The sequence below is a fragment of the Oncorhynchus clarkii genome, chromosome 1, assembly GCF_045791955.1.
Source record: "Oncorhynchus clarkii lewisi isolate Uvic-CL-2024 chromosome 1, UVic_Ocla_1.0, whole genome shotgun sequence".
In the NCBI taxonomy this organism is placed as follows: Eukaryota; Metazoa; Chordata; class Actinopteri; order Salmoniformes; family Salmonidae; genus Oncorhynchus; species Oncorhynchus clarkii.
This window is the reverse complement of record NC_092147.1, coordinates 72193507-72216943: the sequence shown is the minus strand read 5'-3', so window position 1 is coordinate 72216943 and position 23437 is coordinate 72193507. Positions and strand designations below refer to the sequence as shown.

General features: G+C 42.7%; 1 protein-coding gene across 2 annotated transcripts in view; it reads left to right on the top strand.

The window, feature by feature from the left end:
* LOC139417310 (E3 ubiquitin-protein ligase NEURL1-like) overlaps nt 1-23437 on the top strand; it is a 56171-nt gene that overhangs the window by 6985 nt on the left and 25749 nt on the right. For both annotated transcript variants that reach the window (XM_071166579.1, XM_071166587.1), the window contains exons 2-3: nt 7701-7948; nt 8660-8981. In XM_071166579.1, the coding sequence (XP_071022680.1) occupies nt 7701-7948; nt 8660-8981 (570 nt within the window). The remainder of the gene's footprint in view (nt 1-7700; nt 7949-8659; nt 8982-23437) is intronic.

Genomic DNA, 23437 nt, shown 5'->3' with positions numbered 1-23437 from the left:
CTAGAAGAGACTTGTAGATAACCAGTTTTTGGCGAGGGGTATGAAGCGAGGGCCAACCAACGAGAGCGTACAGGTCGCAATGGTGGGTAGCGTATGGGGCTTTGGTGACAAATGGATGGCACTGTGATAGACTGCATCCAGTTTTTTGAGTAGAGTGTTGGAGGCTATTTTATAGATGACATCATCGAAGTCGAGGATCTTTAGGATGGTCAGTTTTACGAGGGTATGTTTGGCAGCATGAGTGAAGGATGCTTTGTTGCGATATAGGAAGCCAATTCTAGATTTAATTTTGGATTGGAGATGCTTAATGTGAGTCTGGAAAGATAGTTTACAGTCTAACCAGACACCTAGGTATTTGTAGTTGTCCACGTATTCTAAGTCAGAGCCGTCCAGGGTAGTGATGCTGGACGGGCGAGCAGGTGCGGGCAGTGATCGGTTGAATAGCATGCATTTAGTTTTACTTGCATTTAAGAGCAGTTGGAGGCCACGGAAGGAGAGTTGTATGGCATTGAAGCTCGTCTGTAGGTTAGTTAACACAGTGTCCAAAGAGGGGCCAGAAGTATACAGAATGGTGTCGTCTGCGTAGAGGTGTACCAGAGAATCACCAGCAGCAAGAGCAACATCATTGATGTATACAGAGAAGAGAGTCGGCCCGAGAATTGAACACTGTGGCACCCCCATAGAGACTGCCAGAGGTCCGGACAACAGGCCCTACAATTTGACACACTGAACTCTATCAGAGAAGTAGGTGGTAAACCAGGCAAGGAAATCATTTGAGAAACCAAGGCTGTTGAGTTTGCCAATTAGAATGTGGTAATTGACAGAGTCGAAAACCTTGGCCAGGTCGATGAATACGGCTGCACAGTAATGTCTCTTATCGATGGCGGTTATGATGTCGTTTAGGACCTTGAGCGTGGCTGAGGTGCACCCATGACCAGCTCTGAAACCAGATTGCATAGTGGAGAAGGTACGGTGGGATTCGAAATGGTCGGTAATCTGTTTGTTAACTTGGCTTTCGAAGACCTTAGAAAGACAGGGTAGGATAGATATAGGTCTGCAGCTGTTTGGGTCTAGAGTGTCACCCCCATTGAAGAGGGGGATGACCACGGCAGCTTTCCAATCTTTGGGAATCTCAGACGATACGAAAGAGTTGAACAGGCTAGTAATAGGGGTTGCAACAATTTCGGCAGATAATTATAGAAAGAGAGGGTCCAGATTGTCTAGCCCGGCTGATTTGTAGGGGTCCAGATTCTGCAGCTCTTTCAGAACATCAGCTATCTGGATTTGGGTAAAGGAGAAATGGTGGGGGCTTTGGCGGGTTGCTGTGGAGGGTGCCGGTCAGTTGACCAGGGGTATTGGTAGCCAGGAGGAAAGCATGGCCAGCCGTAGAGAAATGCTTATTGAAATTCTCAATTATAGTGGATTTATCGGTGGTGACAGTGTTTTCTAGCCTCAGAGCAGTGGGCAGCTGTGAGGAGGTGCTCTTATTCTCCATGGACTTTCCAGTGTCCCAGAACTTTTTTGAGTTAGTACTACAGGATGCAAATTTCTGTTTGAAAAAGCTAGCCTTAGCTTTCCTAACTGCCTGTGTATATTTGTTCCTAACTTCCCTGAAAAGTTGCATATCACGGGGGCTATTCGATGCTAATGCAGAACGTCACAGGATGTTTTTGTGCTGGTCAAGGGCAGACAGGTCTGGAGTGAATCAATGACTATATCTATTCCTAGTTCTACATTTTTTGAATGGGGCATGCTTATTTAAGATGGTAAGGAAGGCACTTTTAAAGAATAGCCAGGCATCATCCACTGACGGGATGAGATCAATGTCATTCCAGGATACCCCGGCCAGGTCAATTAGAAAGGCTTGCTCTCAGAAGTGTTTTAGGGAGCGTTTGACAGTGATGAGGGGTGGTTGTTTGGTCGCAGACCCATTACGGATGCAGGCAATGAGGCAGTGATCGCTGAGATCTTGATTGAAAACAGCAGAGGTGTATTTGGAGGGCGAGTTAGTTCGGATGACATCTATGAGGGTGCACGTGTTTACAGATTTGGAGTTGTACCTGGTAGGTTCATTGATCATTTGTGTGAGATTGAGGGCATCAAGCTTGGATTGTAGGATGGCCGGGGTGTTAAGCATGTCCCAGTTTAGGACACCTAGTAGCATGAGCTCAGAAGATAGATGGGGGGCAATCAATTCACATATGGTATCGAGGGCACAGCTGGGGGCAGAGGGAGGTCTATAGCAAGCGGCAACAGTGAGACACTTGTTTCTGGAATTTGTGAATTTTTAGAAGTAGAAGCTTGAATTGTTTGGGTACACACTTGGATAGTAATACAGAACTCTGCAGGCTATCTTTGCAGTAGATTGCAACACTGCCCTCTTTGGCAGTTCTATCTTGGTGGGAAATGTTATAGTTAAGCGATGGAGATTTCAGTTTTTTTTTGTGGTTTTCCTAAGCCAGGATTCAGACACGGCTAAGACATCCGGGTTGGCAGAGTGTGCTAAAGCAGTGAGTAAAACAAACTGAGGGAGTAGGCTTCTAATGTTAATATGCATGAAACCAAGGCTTTTACGGTTACAGAAGTCAACAAATGAGAGCACCTGCGGAGTGGGAGTGGAGCTAGGATTAACCTCTACATGTCCAGAGGAACAGAGGAGAAGTAGGATATGGGTACGGCTAAATGCTATACGAACTGGCCGTCTAGCACGTTCGGAAAAGAGAGTAAAAGGAGCAGGTTTCTGGGCACGATAGCATAGATTCAAGGCATAGTGTACAGACAAAGGTAAGGTAGGATGTGAGTACATTGGAGGTAAACCTAGGCATTGAGTAATGATGAGAGAGATATAGTCTCTAGAGACGTTTAAACCAGGTGTTGTCATCGCTTATGTAGGAGGTGGAACAACATGGTTGGTTAAGGCATATTGAGCAGGTGAAAGTGAAATAAGACACTAATCACTAACCAGGATAGGAATGGATGAGGCTTATTGATATTATAGAGAGGCATGCGTAGCCAAGTGAACATATGGGTCCAGTGAGTGGTTGAGCTGACTGGGAACACGGCGATTCAGATAGTTAGCAGGCCGATGCCAACAGTTAGTAGACCGGGGCTAAACAAGCTAGCAGTTAGCAGACCGGGGCTAAACAAGCTAGCAGTTAGCAGACCGGGTTAGCAAGCAAGCAGTTAGCAGGGGCTAGCAGTTAGCAGAATGGGCCTTCAGCGGACATTGCGCCTGAGGGGCCTGTTAGAATCCTCGGGCAGATTATGTCGGTATTCCAGTCGTAGCGGACCGGCTGGGTTCCGTGCCCCGTACCGGCAGTAGAAGGGGTCCGGATATTGTAGCCCGGGAGTGGGCTTCGGTGGTAGCACAGGAGCCCTGTCCGGGCTAGCTTCAGGCTAATTGGTGCTTGCTCTGGGATGGAAACGCTAGCCAGGAGTGGTCACCCGGGATTGCTGTTAGCTAGTTGTGAAGATCCAGATGAAAATGTTCGGAGTTTGCGGTATGAATCCGGGGATATGGAGAGAAATAGGTTTGTTATGCTCTGGTTTGAGTCACGTTGTTCGAACTGGCGAGAGCTTTCCGAGCTAAAGGTTAGCTGATGACCGCTAGCAATGTTTTGCTAACTGATAGCTGGTAGGTAGTTAGCTGGCTAGCTTCAGTTGAGGGATTCCAGATCCGAAGTAAATAGAAATACTTTAGAAAAAAACAGATCCACGCCACATTGGGTGAGTCAGGAGAGAATTTGTTTCGAAATAGTTAGTCCAGGTAGCTATTTGGTTAACTATTTAACTACCTTTTTTGACTCATCACATGCTACTGTTTTTTATCCACTTTATTCCTACTCACTTATATACTTATACCTCTTACCTTGCACATCGACTCGGGACTTGTACGCTGTGTATATAACTAAGTTATCATTACTCATTGTGTATTTATTATTACTTTTATTACGTGTTTTACTTTTCTATTATTTATTTTTATCTGCATTGTTGGGAAGGGCCTGTGTGTAAACAATTCATTGTTGTTTATGAAGCATGTGACTAATACAGATTTATTTGAGTTGTACATAAAGGGTGTGACCATTGAGCAAGCTGAGGAAGCTAAACTCCTAGATATAACATTGTATGATCAATTATCACGGTCAAGTCCTATTGATAAAGTTGCTGGGGAGAGGTATATCTGTTCTAAAAATATATTCTGCATTTTTGACACAAATCAACTGTACTAGTTGTTCAGGCTCTGGTCTTGTCCCATCTTGATTACTGTCTGGTAATAATGTCAAGAGCAGCAAAGAAAGACCTAGCAAAGCTGCAGCTGGCTCAAAACAGAGCAGCACGCCTTGCCCTTAACTGCACATACAAAAGTAACATCAACAACATGCCAGTCTTTCCTAGTTGAGTGTTGACGAGAGATTAACTGCTTCTCTTCTAGTTTTCATTAGAAATATTACTGTGTTAAATTCCAGATTGTCTGCATAATCATATAACACACAGCTCAGACACCCATACTTACCCAACAAGACATGTCACCAGGGGTCTTTTCACAGTCCCAAGTCCAAAATGAATTCACGGCAACGCACAGTATTATACAGAGCCATAATTGCACGGAACTCCCTTCCATCTCCAATGACTGAAGCAAACAGCAAAATTACCTTAAAACAATCAATAAAACATCTCGTGGCACAATAGAGACTGAAATGATACACACACACACACACACACACACACACACACACACACACACACACACACACACACACACACACACACACACACACCTTATTCTTTAGTTGTATTGTTTGAATATCATTGTATTTTTGCTAAATTTGTGTAACTGTTCTTGTCTATCAGTGTTTTGCTTTGTTACTTGTCGTTTTTGTTTTTGTGTGGTCTCCAGGAAGAATAGCTGCTGCTTCGGCAAATGCTAATGGGGATCCGAATAACCCAGTGCCAAATTGGCAAAATGTGGAACAACAAAACAATTAATGGTGTGACAGGAGTTTACCAATTACTGATATTACCTAATTTTGTGAGTTTTTCACAGCTGTACAATTTCTCTCTGGTTACCAAGCAGCTCTTATCTCAGTTATACCTAACTATACCAGTTATGCCAGTAACCAAAATGGTTGCTAGATCGAATCCCAGAGCTGACAAGGTAAAAATCTGTCGTTCTGATGTCCTAGCAACCACTGTTGCAGGTAGCAACCACTGTTGCTAGGACATCATTGTAAATAAGAATGTGTTCTTAACTGACTTGCCTAGTTAAAAAAATATGTATTTTCATCCAAGAAGAAAATCAAGATGACTAACAGACCTGTCTTTTTGTTTGCACTCGTTGTTGGATTTCTGAAAATAGAGTGAGTTAAATGGTTCATAAAGAAACATACAGGTAATAATGGAAATGAGGGATACGAAGTACAGTTCAAGTCGGAAGTTTACATACACCGTAGCCAAATACATTTCAACTCAGTTTTTCACAATTCCTGACATTTAATCCTAGTAAAAATTCCCTGTCTTAGGTCAGTTAGGATCACCACTTTATTTTAAGAATATGAAATGTCAGAATAATAGTAGAGAGAATTATTTATTTTAGCTTTTATTTCTTTCATCACATTCCCAGTGGGTCAGAAGTATACATACATTCAATTAGTATCTGGTAGCATTGCCTTTAAGTTGTTTAACTTGGGTCCAACGTTTTGGGTAGCCTTCCACAATTTTGGCCCATTCCTGACAGAGCTGGTATAACTGAGTCAGGTTTCTAGGCCTACTTTTTGTAGGCCTCCTTGCTCACACACACTTTTTCAGTTCTGCCCTCAAATATTCTATAGGATTGAGGTCAGGGCTTTGTGATGGCCACTCAAATACCTTGACTTTGTTGTCTAAGCAATTTTGCCACAACTTTGGAAGTATGCTTGTGGTCATTCTCCATTTGGAATACCCATTTGTGACCAAGCTTTAACTTCCTGAATGTTGCTTCAATATATCCACATAATTTTCTTTCCTCATGATGCCATCTATTTTGTGAAGTGCACCAGTCCCTCCTGCAGCAAAGCACCCCCACAACATGATGCTGCCACCCCTGTGCTTCACGGTTGGGATGGTGTTAATCGGCTTGCAAGTCTCTCCCTTTTTCCTTTAAACATAACGATAGTCATTATGGCCAAACATGTGTCGAACTGCTTTGCTTTATCTTGGCCAGGTCACAATTGTAAATGAGAACTTGTTCTCAACTTGCCTACCTGGTTAAATAAAAGAGAAATAAAAATAAAACAAAAAAACCAGAGGACACTTCAGACCAGAGGACATTTCTCCAAAAAGTATGATCTTTATCCCCATGTGCAGTTGCAAACCGTAGTCTGGCTTTTTAATGGCTGTTTTGGAGCAGTGGCTTCTTCCTTGCTGAGCAGCCTTTCAGGTTATGTCAATATTGGACTTGTTTTATTGTGGATATAGATACATTTGTACCTGTTTCCTCCAGCATCTTCACAAGGTTCTTTGCTGTTGTTCTGGGATTGATTTGCACTTTTCTCACCAAAGTATGGAGTATTCATCTCTAGGAGACAGAACGCGTCTCCTTCCTGAGCGGTATAACGGCTGCGTGGTCCCATGGTGTTTATACTTGCGTACAATTGTTTGTACGTGGTACCTTCAGGCGTTTGGAAATTGCTCCCAAGGATGAACCAGACTTGTGAAGGTCTACACTTTTTTTCTGAGGTCTTGGCTGATTTCTTTAGATTTTCCCATGATGTCAAGCAAAGAGGCACTGAGTTTGAAGGTAGGCCTTGAAATACATCCACAGGTACACCTCCAATTTGACTATCAGAAGCTTCTTAAGCCATGACATCATTTTCTGGAATTTTCCAAGCTGTTTAAAGGCACAGTCAACTTAGTGTATGTAAACTTCTGACCAACTGGAATTGTGATACAGTGAATTATAAGTGAAATAATCTGTCTGTTAACAATTGTCAGAACAATTACTTGTGTCGTGCACAAAGTAGATGTCCTAACCGACTTGCCGAAACTATAGTTTGTTAGCAAGAAATTTGTGAGGTGCTTGAAAAGCGAGTTATAATGACTCCAACCTAAGTGTATGTAAACTTCTGACTTAAACTGTATATTTAAAGCAGGTGCTTCCACACAGGTGTGGTTTCTGAGTTAATTAAGCAATTAACGTCTCATCATGCTTAGGGTAATGTATAAAAATGCCGGACAGGGCGTTTTGGCTACTATTGCTATGCCCCCATAGGATGACGATGCCCCCATCCACAGGGCATGAGTTGTCACTGAATGGTAGGATGAGCATGAAAATGATGTAAACCATATGCTATGGCCGTTTTTCAACCATCATCAACAAAACACCAAATTAGGGAATTTCTCATGTGCGAATGGTGTCGCATCCCTCCAATAGAGTTCCAGACACTTGTAGAATCTATGCCACGGTGCATTGAAGCTGTTCTGGCTCGTGGTGGCCCAACACCTTGTTAAGACACTTTATGTTGGTGTTTCCTTTATTTTGGCAGTTACCTGTACACCCAGTCATCGCCACGACATTGAGGAAAGGCAGTTTTTATTGATTGTGTGAATGCTTCTAATGCATTGTTATATTGGCTTTGTGCATATTTAAACAGTGGATGCCATAGTAATGTTCTTTGTAGATCCGTATATCTACAGTAACTCCCCCTATGCTTCCTCCTTTTCAGATTCTCTGGGTGGCCCCTTCCCCACCACATCCCACCGCTATCACCATAAGCCCACCAAGCAATGTCTGCCCGTCCTGCAGTGTGGGAGCAACCTGTCCTCTTTTCCCCTGCTTTTCCACCCCAGTGCCAAGGGCTCCCAGATCATCATGGACGTGGCCCAGAGGACCGTCAAGAGGCAGGCCAGCTTCTGCAATGCCATCACCTTCAGCAACCGGTCCATTGCCCTGTACGAGCAGGTCCGCCTCAAGGTATGGACAGACTGGGCAGTGGACCATGGTTATCACACTGTCTTTCCTTCCTTTCTTTTAGCCTAACTGTTTTCCATTTATTTGTTTGTCTGTCTCTCTCACTCACTGTGTGTTTTGCCTTCATTATTCCCCTGATTCTGTGTGGGCCAAAACAGCTTAGCCAAAGTTTCCACTTCACCTATCAGTCCATCTATGTCTCAAGTGAAAGAGCAGGGGAAGCATTGCCATGTGAGCCACTGTTATCTTGCATGGTGAAAGAAGTGTAAATAGAGGTTTTAAATGAGACAAGACAAGAATATCCAGTCTGATGATAAACAGACATATAATATGTGTTTATTTGTGTTGTTGTTTACCATTTGGTTTGTAAAAGTTTTAACATATGGCCAACCATAATGTATTTTGGTAAATCTTAGGTTAACACAACTAATGGAATGGACTTTAGGTCATTCACCAGCTTAACTCCCTTCATCAAAATTGAATTGGGGTGGCAGGTAGCCTAGTGGTTAGTGTGTTGGACCAGTAACTGAAAGGTTACTAGATCGAATCCCCGAGCTGATAAGGTAAAAATCTGTTGTTCTGCCCTTGAACAAGGCAGTTAACCCACTGTTCCTAGGCTGCCATTGTAAATAATAATTTGTTCTTAACTGACTTGCCTAGTTAAATAAAGGATAAATAAAAAATGGGACAAACCCATTACCTGTTCCCCTCCAGATCACTAAGAAGCAGTGCTGCTGGAGCGGAGCCCTGCGTCTGGGCTTCACCTCCAAGGACCCGTCCCGCATCAACCCAGACAACCTGCCCAAGTATGCCTGCCCAGATCTGGTCTCCCAGAATGGCTTCTGGGCCAAGGCCCTGCCCGAGGAGCTGTCCAATGAGGGTAATGTCATCTCCTTCTGGGTGGACAAGAAGGGTCGCGTGTTTTACCGCATCAATGGCTCCAGCCCCATGCTGTTCTTCAGCGGGGTCCATGCCTCCGAGACACTCTGGGCTCTCATAGATGTCTACGGCCTGACACGAGGGGTCCAGCTACTGGGTAAGTTTCACAGGGAGAAGGGAAAGTGTTATGGGGGTTAATGACGTTCCTTGCCAAATATTATTCCAATTCATTTTGATGAATTTCCCAAATTGACTAATGACAGCAAGTGGTGGTTAAATGTTTAAAATTGTATGTGCTGGTGGGTGTGTTTGCGTGAGGTTGGTTGTTTGGTGATGTTACTTTTGTACTACTGCTCTACCTTTCCCACACACCATCATTCCAAAATACTCCAATGGAAAAAAGATGGAGAGAGATTAGAAAGGTTGCGTAGTTACACTGTTAGCATAAAGGAAATGCCACCACAGTGGAATTTGAGAACCACTGGAAAACAAAGCATCTATTCTGAAATGCCCTGTTTGATGGGTTTACCCCAAACACTTGAAACTAATTCAGGAAAAGTTTCCCACCCAACAGATTTTGAAAAGTTGAAGAATATTTTTGTAATGTATAGGTAAAGTTTTTTTTACCAGTATCTAAAGATTTACCCAGTTTGAGAGCTGGTCAACTGATTAAAATTGATAGATTTTTTAAACTGAAAATAACTACAGTGCTGTGAGAAAGTACACTACACAAAATAGTGGATTAGGCTATTTCAGCCACAGCCACACCCGTTGCTGACATGCAATCTCCATAGCCAAACATTGGCAGTAAAATGAGATGAGCCTGAGGGGTCTTCTAGACCAACATTGCTGCCCCTGCCATTTAAGTAAGATCTGTTACATCACTAGAATCTCTTCCTTACACAGATATCAATACAGGAAGGCTTGGTTATTGTAGTCATGAACTGCTGATGTTAATGACTCACTTAGCTAAGGCTCATTTTAAGCCCTGAGAAAAGGTTTTCTCTAATACAGTAGAGCACACCAGCATGGGAGTTTTTGAATTGTTCAGTATATACAGAATGTTATCATGGTTGAGTGCCATCTCTATTCAGTATGCTCCTTCATGCAATCGTATACATAACCACAGTGCTTTTAGAGCAGAAATAGAGGGTATTAGGAGTATATTCTGGCAAATAAGTTGGTTGGTGGAGTTGTTTTTACAAGTAATCAGTTATGTTGCAATGAGTCCCGTTGTAGTGCTGTCTAACTTTCCCCTTTTGGAAATAAATTAATTTAGCTGTATTTCAAGTATGTTTTACATTTTCAAATGACATTTTCTAGAGTAATGATCAAAGCATGTTTAAAAAGGTTCACTCCTTTTATTTCACAAGGTCAAGCTAACCTTTTTATCTGAAGTTCCTGTATGAAAAGCCTGTTAAGGGAACTAAAACCCTAACACGGAACCCAAACCGGCTGCGCGCGTGCGCCATCGTGCATACATTTATTTTGTCCCCGTACACCAAAAGAGATCATGACACGCAGGTTAAAATATCAAAACAAACTCTGAACTAATGACATTAATTTGGGGACAGGTCGAAGAGCATTAAACATGTATGGCAATTTAGCTAGTTAGCTTGCACTTGCTAGCTAATTTGTCCTATTTAGCTAGCTTGCTGTTGCTAGCTAATTTGTCTTGGGATATAAACATTGAGTTGTTATTTTACCTGAAAAGCACAAGGTCCTCTACTCTATCTCTCCTCCTTCCAGGCGTTTTCATCTTTGAAATTATATGGTGATCCATCCAAACTTTCATTGTATTACCACAACCACCGGCAAAACAGTTTGTCTTTCAATCACCCACGTGGGATTAACCAATGAGGAGATGGCACGTGGGCACCTGCTTCTATAAACCAATGAGGAGATGGGAGAGGCAGGACTTTCAGCGCGATCTGCGTCAGAAATAGAAAGGAGTTCTATTTTAGCCCTTGGCATTGCAGACGCTCGTTGGCGCGCGAGCGGTGTGGGTGCAATAATTGAATAACATGGATTTCTACATGTATTTTGTGACGCTCGCGCACTTGACGTGTCCGGTCTGGTCAGCATGTTAAGTCTCAGCATGATGAGATGAATCAGTGAGTTCTTGTCATAAAAAGATAACGGCACCCCTACATATTATGATTCAGGTCATTATACATTATATATACAAAATTATGTGGACACCCCTTCAAATTAGTGGATTTTGCTATTTCAGCCACACCCGTTGCTGACAGGTGTATAAAATCGAGCACACAGCCATGAAATCTCCATAGACAAACATTGTCAGTAGAATGGCCTTACCCGCTAACTAGCTAGCCATTTCACATTGGTTACACCAGCCTAATCTCGGGAGTTGATAGGCTTGAAGTCATAAACAGTGCAATGCTTGAAGCACAGCAAAGAGCTGCTGGCAAAATGCACGAAAGTGCTGTTTGAATGAATGCTTACGAGCCTGCTGGTGCCTACCATCGCTCAGTCAGACTGCTCTATCAAATAATAGACTTATTTATAACATAATAACACACAGAAATACGAGCCTTAGGTCATTAACATGGTCGAATCCGGAAACTATAATCTCAAACAAGACGTTTATTCTTTCAGTGAAATATGGAACCGTTACGTATTTTATCTAACGGGTGGCATCCATAAGTCTAAATATTCCTGTTACATTGCACAACCTTCAATGTTATGTCATAATTACGTAAAATTCAGGCAAATTAGTTTTCAACGAGCCAGGCGGCCCAAACAGTTGCATACATCCTGACTTTGCGTGCAATGAACGCAAGAGAAGTGACACAATTTCACCGGGTTAATATTGCCTGCGAACCTGGATTTCTTTTAGCTAAATATGCAGGTTTAAAAATGTATACTTCTGTGTATTGATTTTAAGAAAGGCATTGATGTTTATAGTTAGGTACACATTGGAGCAACGACAGTCCTTTATCGCGAATACGTACCGCATCGATTAAATGCAACGCAGGACATGCTAGATAAACTAGTAATATCATCAACCATGTGTAGTTAACTAGTGATTATGATTGATTGATTGATTGTTTTTTATAAGATAAGTTTAATGCTAGCTAGCAACTTACCTTGGCTTACTGCTTTCGCGTAACAGGCAGGCTCCTCGTGAGGCAGGTGGTTAGAGCGTTGGACTAGTTAACTGTAAGGTTGCAAGATTGAATCCCCGAGCTGACAAGGTACAAATCTGTCGTACTGCCCCTGAACTAGGCAGTTAACCAACCGTTCCTAGGCTGTCTTTGAAAATAAGAATGTGTTCTTAACTGACTTGCCTAGTTAAATAAAGATTAAATAAAGGTGTAAAAAAAGAAGAAGATTGGCCAAATCGGTGTCCAAAAATACCGATTTCCGATTGTTATGAAAACTTGAAATCGGCCCTAATTAATCGGCCATTCCGATTAATCGGTCGACCTCTAGATTCAAGATCTTGAACAACATTCTGGCCTTAAATGTCCATGTACTCTTATCTCCACCGGTACAGCCAGAAAAGGACTGGCCACCTCTCAGAGCCTGGTTCCTCACTAGGTTCCTTCCTAGGTTACTGCCTTTCTAGGGAGTTTCTCCTAGCCACCGTGCTTCTACATCTGCATTACTTGCTGTTTGGAGTTTTAGGCTAGGTTTCTGTATAGCACTTTGTGACATCTGCTGATGTAAAAAAAAAAAGGTCAAGCCCATGATGTTGGAATGAGATGTTCGACGAGCAGGTGTCCACATACATTTGAGCATGTAGTGTATTTGCCCCCTTTCTGATTTTCTGTTTTTTTTATATTTTTTTATACTGAATGTTATAAGATCATCAACCAAAACCTAATATTAGATAAAGGGAACCTGAGTTTACAAATAACAAATAAAATGATTTTATTTATTTAGTTAACAAATTTATGAAACACCCAATTCCCCTTTGTGAAAAGGTAATTGGCCCCTTACACTCTAACTGGTTGTGCCACCTTTAGCTGCAATGACTGCAACGAAATACTTCCTGTAGTTGTTGATCAGTCGCTAACATCGCTGTGGAGGAAATTTGGCCCACTCTTGCATGCAGAACTGCTTTGTGGGTTTTCAAGCATGAAAAGTTATACTTTCGCCCAAAAAGTTATAATTTTGACTCATCTGTCCATAGAACGTTCTTCCAAGAGTATTGGTGATCATCCAGGTGCTTCCCGATGCTTTTTGGCAAACTTCAGTCAACATTTTGGACGACATGGGTCCCCATTATGCCTGGCGAAAACCAAACACTGCATTCCACAGTAAGAACCTCATACCAACAGTCAAGCATGGTGGTGGTAGTGTGATGGTTTGGGATGCTTTGCTGCTTCAGGACCTGGATGACTTGCCTTAAAACCTCTACAGGATTGGTGGGTCCCTAGTGGGACGGTTGAGCTAACGTAGGCTAATGTGATTAGCATGAGGTTGTAAGTAACAAGAACATTTCCCAGGACATAGACATATCTGATATTGTCAGAAAGCTTAAAGTATTGTTAATCTAACTGCACTGTCCAATGTACAGCAGCTATTACAGTGAAAGAATACCATGCCATTGTTTGAGGAGAGTGCACAGTCATGACCTTGAAAATGTATTAATAAACCAATTAGGCACATTTGGGTAGTCTTGATACAACATTTTGAACAGAAATGCAATGGTTCATTGAATCACTCTAAAACATATAGTGGCCAAAATCTAAATTGCGCCTGGGCTGGCATAATACTTTATAGCCTTTCTCTTGCATTTCAAAGATGATGGTACAAAAAATACTCTGTTCTTTTACCAGATCTAATTGTTATATTCTCCTACATTAATTTAACATTTCCACAAACTTCAGTGTTTATTTTCAAATGGTATCAAGAATCTACATATCCTTGCTTCAGGTCCTGAGCTACAGGCAGTTAGATTTGGGTATGTCATTTTAGGCGAAAGAGAATTCTACAGGATAATTTCAGGCCATCCATCTTTGAGCTGAAGCTGAAGCACAGCTGGGTCATGCAGCAATCAATGATCCAAAGCACCCAATCAAGTGTATATGAAAATTGTTAAAAAGCAACAAATTTGAAGTTTTGGAATGGCCTAGTCAATGTCCAGACTTAATCCCAATTGAAATGTTGTGGTAGGACTTGAAACGAGCAGTTCATGCTTGAAAACCCACAAATGTCGCTGAGTTAAAATAGTTCTGCATGCAGGAGTGGGCCAAAATTCCTTCACAGCGATGTGAGAGACTGATCAACAACTACAGTAAGAGTTGCAGTAAGGGTTGCAGTCATTGCACCTAAAGGTGGCACAACCAGTTATTGAGTGTAAGGGGCTAATTACTTTTTCAAACAGGGTAATTGGGTGTTGCAGATCTTTGTTAATTTAAATAAAATAAGTATATATTTTTTTGTTATTTGTAAGCTCAGCTTCCATTTATCCAATATTAGGCTTTTGTTGAAGATTTGATAACAGTCAGTATCGAAAATATGCAAAAAGGGGGAAATACTTTTTCACAGCACTGTATATTACTGTAAAATAGTGGTAGTATCTCTTCCTAGATTTTGCTTAATCCTAAATTGCACTTGTTAGAGTACAATTTTGTTTACTAAACATAATCATCACCCCTCATGGAATTAACTTGCAAACATCCCAATAATTCAATCAACATGGACTCATTTCCAATAATGATCCTCCCTCTCTATAAGGAATGGAGGCTGTCATCACCATTAATATAAATAGAAAAGGCTCCCATATATTATAGATAATACCATTTAAACTCATTTCTGGCAGTGCTAGTTGACAGCAAGCAGTGTGCTATCTGCTGTTGGGCTGTTTGGTATCCAGCGCTAGAGTGAGACTATCTGGAGTTCAGTGGGCTCGCAACGAGCTGTGATGACACACTGTGCATAGCTCTTGTTCCTCGACAGACATTGAGGAAAGATGATGTCAGGAAAATGGCGTGACTGAAGCCATTTTCCCAGACAGGAGAACAAATACAGTGTTCTCACTCAGCTAAGAAAGAGAATGTTGTGTTAGCACTGTGGAAATCACATCTTCAGCATTGGATCTCCAGTCGGCTTTGCGTCTTTACCTAAACATAATCATATGCAATCCCCATTTTAACAGTGATCTACAAACATTCCATTTCAAATATATCCTAGATTTTAAAAAAAATTGAATGTCCAAGTAGATTCTGCCTTTATTGTAGGTTTTCAGAACAGCAGCTCTCCATATTACTGTTACCTACGAGAGACTCAAGCCTTGTTGCCCCCTACATGTCTACACTGACTATACGTGCCTACACTGACCTACAGAAACAGCAGAGCAGCCTTAGCACTCAGTCAGCTGAAGGGTACTTCACTATCAGGCTTCTTCTATAGCCTAAGAACGTCACCAGTCAAGAGCATGGTATATCTCAAAGCCCTAGTATTGCCCCGTTGGCCGCAGTTCAAGCAGCACTTAGTGCCTGAAATATGGGGCGGCCACATCAAAGACTGCCCCAGTGAACTGGCACATGTGCTCAGTTTCCTAACGGGGGACATTTTGATTCTTAATGATGCTTACACTAGGAGCTGACATTAACGCTAAGCCAGCTGATAAAGGCAGACACATTTCACCTGTTGTGCGTGAAGCTATTTATCATACAATCTGTCGGGAGGTTGGTCCTATAGACTAGCTCCAGCTGTTTTCTGCAGGGACCAAATGGGGCGAGTTTAGCGAACAAACAATGCTTTGGAATAAGTAATTTTGGTTGTTCAAGTAAACACGTTAAACAAATGGAAAATGTGGGATATGAATGAGGACCATTTTGACATTGATTCCACACTTTATAGTCTCTGGTGACCTACATTATGTGATATATATATATATATATATATCAGGAAATGTATAAAATATGAGTAGCTTAAAATTTGATCTAATGTGACCAATTCCATCTCCTAAATCTTGAGCAGCTCCACCACCACCATCTGCGTGACAATATCTTGTCTTCAAATGAACTTCAATCCAATTTTCACTCTGTGTTCCAGTCAGAGATGCATACTCAGTCTCAATGCATAAATGTAGCTACCCATTTCCTCTCTGGTGCCTTGCCTTTCACGTTTGATGGATTGATTTTAAAAGTGTCCCTGATCACATGTCTGGCCAGATCAGTGTAACTGTAGCAGTTCCTCAGTACCAGCCCCAAGGAGACTGCTCTGTGCTATAAATGCATTTCCCATCATATTTGTTGTGAGGCGAGACTTGAGTGATGTGGGTAGTGGCACAACGCTATAGTCTAAGATACCGTAGATCGTGTGTGTAAATAAAAGCAGTACAGTAGAGAAGGAGTGGAACGTACTAGAGTTTAATAAGTCACTGCCTGTTCAATTCAGTTCAATTCCACATCATATGCAGACACCATTGCCCCTAGGGTCATGTAGTGATCTGGGACTTTGTTTTAACATGTCACATAGAGATAAAGTAAACAAATTTTTCTGCATTAAATCAAATCAAGCTTTTTTCATAAAGCACATTTCAGACATGGAATGCAACTCAATGTGCTTCACAGGAAAATAAAAACATATTTAAACATATTTACTACACAACAAACATAAGAGGATGAAAAAAACTAAAGAATAACAATAAAAACTGAAATGCTAAGGAAAAGCAAAGCTAAAAATGTGTGTGTTTTAAGATCTCTTTAAAATGTGGCCACAGTTTCGGCCGCCCTCAGGTTCTCTGTTAGGCTATAACAGAGTCTGGGGGCATAGTAACTACAGGCTGCATCTCCACTAGGCTTTGGGTTAGTTAAAAGGCCAGTGCCAGAGGACCTGAGGGACCTACTGGGTACATAACTCCAAAAGCATGTCTGACATGTATTGGGGTGCACAATCGTAAATTGATTTAAAAACCAATAGAAGAATCATAAAAAATTCTAAAACTCACAGAGACCGGTGTAATGTGTGATCTCCGTCTGGTCTTGGTCAGTACTCACTCTACAGCATTCTGTATGTTTTTGCAATTGACCAAGGACTTTTGTGGGTAGACCAGACAGGAGAGCATTACAGTAGTCAAACCTGCTTGTAAGCATGGATGAGCCTCTCTGTATCAGTCTGAATATACAGAACATTAGTAGTACATAAAATATCCAAAGAATACATTTCTGTTGAATTGACCAATGAGTTCAGTGATTTCGGGCTGTTATCTTGGTTTTTAGTACCAGTAGTGGTGTTCATGTTGTCTGCCTTCATGGGGTGTTACGATACAGGATCTAAGGATCTCTAGTTCTGTTTCCTCTAAGGCTGCTACAGTAACAGGGCAGTGTAGCTCAGTAGCTAGCCACCCATGTGAGAATTCAAAGGTGATCCAGAGACTGGTGAGACTACTTGAAAGCCGAGATGGTGTTGCATAACCAGTGAAGCTAAATTAATCTGCCGGAATCAAACTGAGCCTGAGGGCTCTTCTAGACCAACATTGCTGCCCCTGCCATTTAAGTAAGATTTGTTACATCACTAGGCTCTCTTCCTACACAGATATCAATACAGAAAGGCTTGGTTATTGTAGTCATGAACTGCTGATGTTAATGACTCACTTAGCTAAGGCTCATCCAAAGCCCTGAGAAAAGGTTTTCTCTAATACAGTAGAGCACACCAGCATGGGCGTTTTTGAATTGTTCAGTATATACAGAATATTATCATGGTTGAGTGCCATCTCTATTCAGTATGCTCCTACATGCAATCGTATACATAACCACTGTGTTTTTAGAGCAGAAGTAGAGGGTAATAGGAATTGTTTTTACTAGTTATCAGCTACTGTATGTTGCAATGAGTCCCGTTGCAGTGAATAACTTTCCCCTTTTGGAGAGAAATTAATTTAGCTGTATTTCAAGTTTTTTTAAACTTTTAAAATAGTTCAGTTTTCTAGAGTAATGATCAAAGCATGTTTAAAAAGTTTCCCTCCTTTTATTTCACAAGGTCAAGCTAACCTTTTTATCTGAAGTTCCTGTATGAAAAGCCTGTTACGGGAACAAAACCCTAAGTCTCACCCTGATTAGATGAATCAGAGAGTTCATGTCAGAAAAAGGTAACGGCACCCCTAAATATAATGATTCAGGTCATAATACACTATATATACAAAAGTATGTGGACACCCCTTCAAATTAGAGGATTCGGTTATTTCAGTCACACATGTTGCTGATAGGTGTATAAAATCAAGCACTCAGCCATGCAATCTTCATAGACAAACATTGGCAGTAGAAAGGCCTTACTGAAGAGCTCAGTGACTTTCAACGTGGCACTGTCATAGGGTACCACCTTTCCAACAAGTCAGTTCATCAAATTTCTGCCCTGCTAGAGCTGCCCCGGTCAACTGTAAGTGCTGTTATTGTGAAGTGGAAACGTCTAGGAGCAACAAGAGCTTAGCCGTGTAGTGGTAGGCCACATAAGCTCACAGAACGAGATCGTTGAGTGCTAAAGCGTGTAGCGTGTAGAAATCATCTGTCCTTGTTGCAACACTCACTACCGAGTTCCAAACTGCCTCTGGAAGCAACTTCAGCACAATAACTGTTCGTCGGGAGCTTCATGAAATGGGTTTCCATGGCCGAGCAGCCGCACACAAGCCTAAGATCACAATGCACAATGTCAAGTGTCGGCTGGAGTGGTGTAAAGCTCACCACCATTGGACATTGGAGCAGTGTAAATGCTTTCTCTGGAGTGATGAATCACGCTTCACCATCTGGCAGTCCGACGGACAAATCTGGGTTTGGCGGAGGCCAGGTACATGCTACCTGCCCCATAGTGCATAGTGCTGTTTTTATTGTTCAGGCTTGGTTTTTAGCATGACAATGCCCCTGTGCACAAAACGAGGTACATACAGAAATGGTTTGTCGAGATCGGTGTGCAAGAACTTGACTAGCCTGCACAGAGCCCTGACCTCAATCCCATCAAGCACCTTTGGGATGAATTGTAACGCAGACTGCGAGCCACGCTTAATAGCCCAACATCAGTGCCCGACCTCCCTTATGCTCTTGTTGCTGAGTGGAAGCAAGTCCCCGCAGCAATGTTCCACATCTAGTGGAAAGCCTTCCCAGAAGAGTGGAGGCTGTTATTACAGCAAAGGCAGGACCAACTCCATTTTAATGCCCATACTTTTGGTCATGTAGTGTACCTCCCTTTCGTGGCTGAAAATGGTGGGAAATCACACAGCTTTTTAACGAGATGAACGGATTATGTGCTAATCTGACTGAAACCAAAGTTCTGTTCTATAACACAACTGTTTGTTTATGGGACAATCATAGAATTAGGAATTAGAATAATTTAATAGGATCTCTATAGATGCAGTGAAGGAGTCAATGGAGCACAGATGTTCCATTGACCAGATTGGCACACATTCAACAAATCTGATCTAACAAAGTGGATATTCATCAAATCTGTCATTATTTATTGTTATTATTTCTGTATTGTAACAGGCCCACAATGTGGTTACTTAAGTCCGATTTGGATATATTTGTCTGTTTTCGCTGCATGTAGAAGTAATCCCTTTTCAGGTTTAGAAGAAGTGACTGCTAAATGCTAACTCCCGTTCGTATGAGCTGGTTAGCATAGCTAGCATACAGAAATCGGTGGTGGTAGTCAGTCGTTTTTAACTGTAATACAGTTGGAAATGATGACATGAACCTGTGATGGCGTTGACATCCATACAAGCGTTAATGTCAGATTTTTACCTCAACATAGTGTGAAATACACATACTGTATAAACAATAGCCTAAATGTAGGCACATTTTGCTGGGGGACAATGAGGAGACTCTGAATCTTTCCCCCACGGTCCTTTCCCCCATGTGTTTCCATGGCAATTCCATTGTTTTGGTCGATTTCAATTGACCTCTTTACCATATCTATGGGAACAATGCTCATGAGACTGTGGCATTCAGGCAGTGTCTCACAGGCAGTGTTGCCAGGTTTAGTTAAAATTGACCTCTGAAAACCTGCCACAAGGCCTGAAAAGAGTTTCCACATTTATCCAATAAACCCTTTTTATTGAGCGAATTAAGAAGGAATATCAACGTCATTTTTAACAACATAGGCAAAGAAGCAAAATGTGGATTTCCATCAAATTAATTATTGCAAGTTTAAGAATGTCGCGAGAGAAGATAAATCGCCCTTATTAAACTCTCCAGATCATTTTAATGAATGTATGTCGATTTAACATGTTTTGACTGCTATGATTAAGCAACATGGCCCAAGAAGGTGTGGTATATGGCCAGTATACCACTGCTAAGGGCTGTTCTTGGGACATAGCCCTTGGCCGTGGTATATTGGCCATATACCACAAAGAACAGCCCTCAGCTGCCATGATATACTAGCCATATATCACAAAACCCTGAGGTGCCTTATTGCTATTATAAACTGGTTACCAACATAATTAGAGCAGTAAATAAGTATGTTTTTGTCATTCCCCTTGTACATGTCTGATATACCATGACTTTCAACCAATCAGCATTCAGGGCTCAAACCACCCAGGTTGTAATTGTAAATTAATCCCATTTGTGCATGTGCATAACTATAGATAAACCCGACAGAGTTTGAATGATGAAAGTTGGACAAAGGATCTCAATCTCTGTGCAAGAAACTTTTGGACAAACTTCAAAAAACAAATGTTAGGCTATTTTCTGGCAATTGTGGCATTATTATGTGCCAGATGTTATGAGTACAAACTGTTATAAATGGCGTATTTGCGAGATTGAATTGTAATTTCAACAGGCATAGGATACAAAAAATCTGCGTTTTATAATTGTAACTCAACTTTGCCATGGTTTGCTGAGCTAGATGCGGGTAGCCTATAGCCCCTGATAGGCCAACATCTAATTTCAAGGGAAAGTCCACAAACTGACATTAAATGTGGAGAATGATACATTTGCGATTGAGCTGTGACAACGATAATAATGAATCACTTCCGATTTAATTAACTAAACATGGCCTTTTAAAAATGGCATAATACTACAAGGCTACAACAACGGACTCCGGACTCAAACCTGAACCTATAGGGGAGGGTCCGGGTGGGCATCTACTCTCGGGGGGGCTCCGGTGCGGGATGCAGACCCCGCTCCGCTTGAGGCTCCCCCCACTTCGGTTGCGCATCTAGTGCAGGGATCGTCGCCTGGGCCTCCGGTCCGTAGATCGTTGTTGGGGACTCCAGGCTAGGAACCCACCCTGTAAGTTCCGGACTGGGGACCGTCACTGGAGGCTCTGGACTGGGGACCGTCGCTGGAGGCTCTGGACTACGGACCGTCGCTGGAGGCTCCGGACTGGGGACCGTCGCTGGAGGCTCCGGACTGCAGACTGTCACTGGAGGCTCTGTGCCATTGGTTATCACTGGAGGCTCCGTGCCATGGATCATCACTGGAGGCTCCGTGCCATGGATCATCACTGCAGGCTTCGTGCCATGGATCATCACTGCAGGCTTCGGGCCATGGATCATCACTGGAGGCTTCGTGCGTGGAGCAGGCACAGGACATACTAGGCTGGAGACATGCACTGGAGGCCGGGTGCATGGAGCTGGCACAGGATATACTGGGCCGTGGAGGCGGACTGGAGGTCTGGAGCGTAGAGCTGGCACAATGCGTCCTGGCTGGATGCTCACCCTAGCCAGGCAACTGTGGGGTGCTGGCACAGGACGTACTGGGCTGTGAAGGCGCACCGGAGACACAGTGCGCAGAGCCGGTGCAGGATATCCTGGGCCAAAGAGACGCACCGGAGACCATGAGCGCTGAGCCGGCACAATCCGTCCTGGCTGAATGCCACTCTAGCACAGCAAATGCGGGTAGCTGGCACAGAGCGCACCGGGCTGTGAATGCGCACTGGAGACACAGTGTGCATCACCGCATAACACGGTCCCTGACCGGTCACACGCTCCCCACGGTAAGCATGGGGAGTTGGCTCAGGTCTAAACCTTGACTCCAATCTCCCCGTGTGCCTCCCCAAAATATTTTTTGGAGCTGCCTTTCAGGCTTCCGTCATTGACGTAACTCCTCGTATCGTCGCCATTCCTCTCTCGCTGCCTCCATCTGCTTCCTTGGACAGCGATACTCCTGCGCCCAGGGACCTTCTCCATCCAGGATGTTCTCCCATGTCCACTCCTCCTGGCCACGCTGCTTGGTCCGTTTTTGGTGGGATCTTCTGTAGTAATTCAAAAAACACTCAAACAAAATAGAAAACGCACAGTTCTGTCAGGCCACAGTAACTAGACAGAAAACAAGATCTCACAACCTAATGGTGGGAAAGGGCTGCCTAAGTATGATCCCCAATCAGAGACAACGATAGACTCTGATTGGGAACCACACTCGGCCAAAAACAAAGAAACAGAAAACATAGAATTTCCCACCCGAGACACACCCTGACCTAACCAAACATAGAGAATAATAAGGATCTCTAAGGTCAGGACGTCACAATTATTACATCTGTTTGCCAGCTCCAGGTAGGCTACACAAGTGGCACAAATGGATTTGCATTGACTCCAGTGATATTGTCATTTCAATATATATGTATTGTATAAAATAGTATGCTACAGTAGCCTGCAATGGCATAGAAATGAATAGCCAACTTGATGGTCAACAGATGCAGATGTAGCCTATCACTCTCCACATTTAATGTAATTTTCATTGTGGACTTTTTCCCCGTAACACAAGCACGAGAAGGAGTTCCATAACTTCCATTTCAAATTTCCACTCGCTCAGCGCTCCAGACCCTAGAACTGAGCAAAACCCTTCCCTTGATACTGTTATGTATAAGAAAAGTCAACATTAGAATGCAGTTTACTTTAAACCACCTCTGAGCAAATTTATATAAAGAGCTCTAGTGCACCTAAAGTTATTTTTTTTTAACCCCACACATGAATGGTCTCAGGCTGCTTTACTGATGGCATCATACAGGACTGATGGTAGCGCTCACCTTGTCTTCTCCAGACAAGCTTTTTTCTGGATGCCCCAAAAAATCAGAAAGGGGATTCATCAGAGAAAATGACTTTACCCCAGTCCTCAGCAGTCCAATCCCTGGACCTTTTGCAGAATATCAGTCTGTCCCTGATGTTTTTCCTGGAGAGAAGTGGCTTATTTGCTGCCCTTCTTGACACCAGGCCATCCTCAAAAAGTCTTCGCCTCAATGTGTGTGTAGATGCACTCACGCCTGCCTGCTGCCATTCCTGAGCAAGCACTGTACTGGTGGTGCCCCGATCCCGCAGCTGAATCAACTTTAGGAGACGGTCCTGGCGCTCGCTGGACTTTCTTAGGCGCCCTGAAGCTTTCTTCACAACAATTGAACTGCTCTCCTTGAAGTTCTTGATGATCCGATAAATGGTTGATTTAGGTGCAATCTTACTGGCAGCAATATCCTTGCCTGTGAAGCCCTTTTTGTGCAAAGCAAGGATGACGGCACGTGTTTTCTTGCAGGTAACCATGGTTGACAGAGGAAGAACAATGATTCCAAGCACCACCCTCCTTTTGAAGCTTCCAGTCTGTTATTCGAACTCAATCAGCATAACAGAGTGATCTCCAGCCTTGTCCTCGTCAATACTCACACCTGTGTTAACGAGAGAATCGCTGACATGAAGTCAGCTGGTCCTTTTGTGGCAGGGCT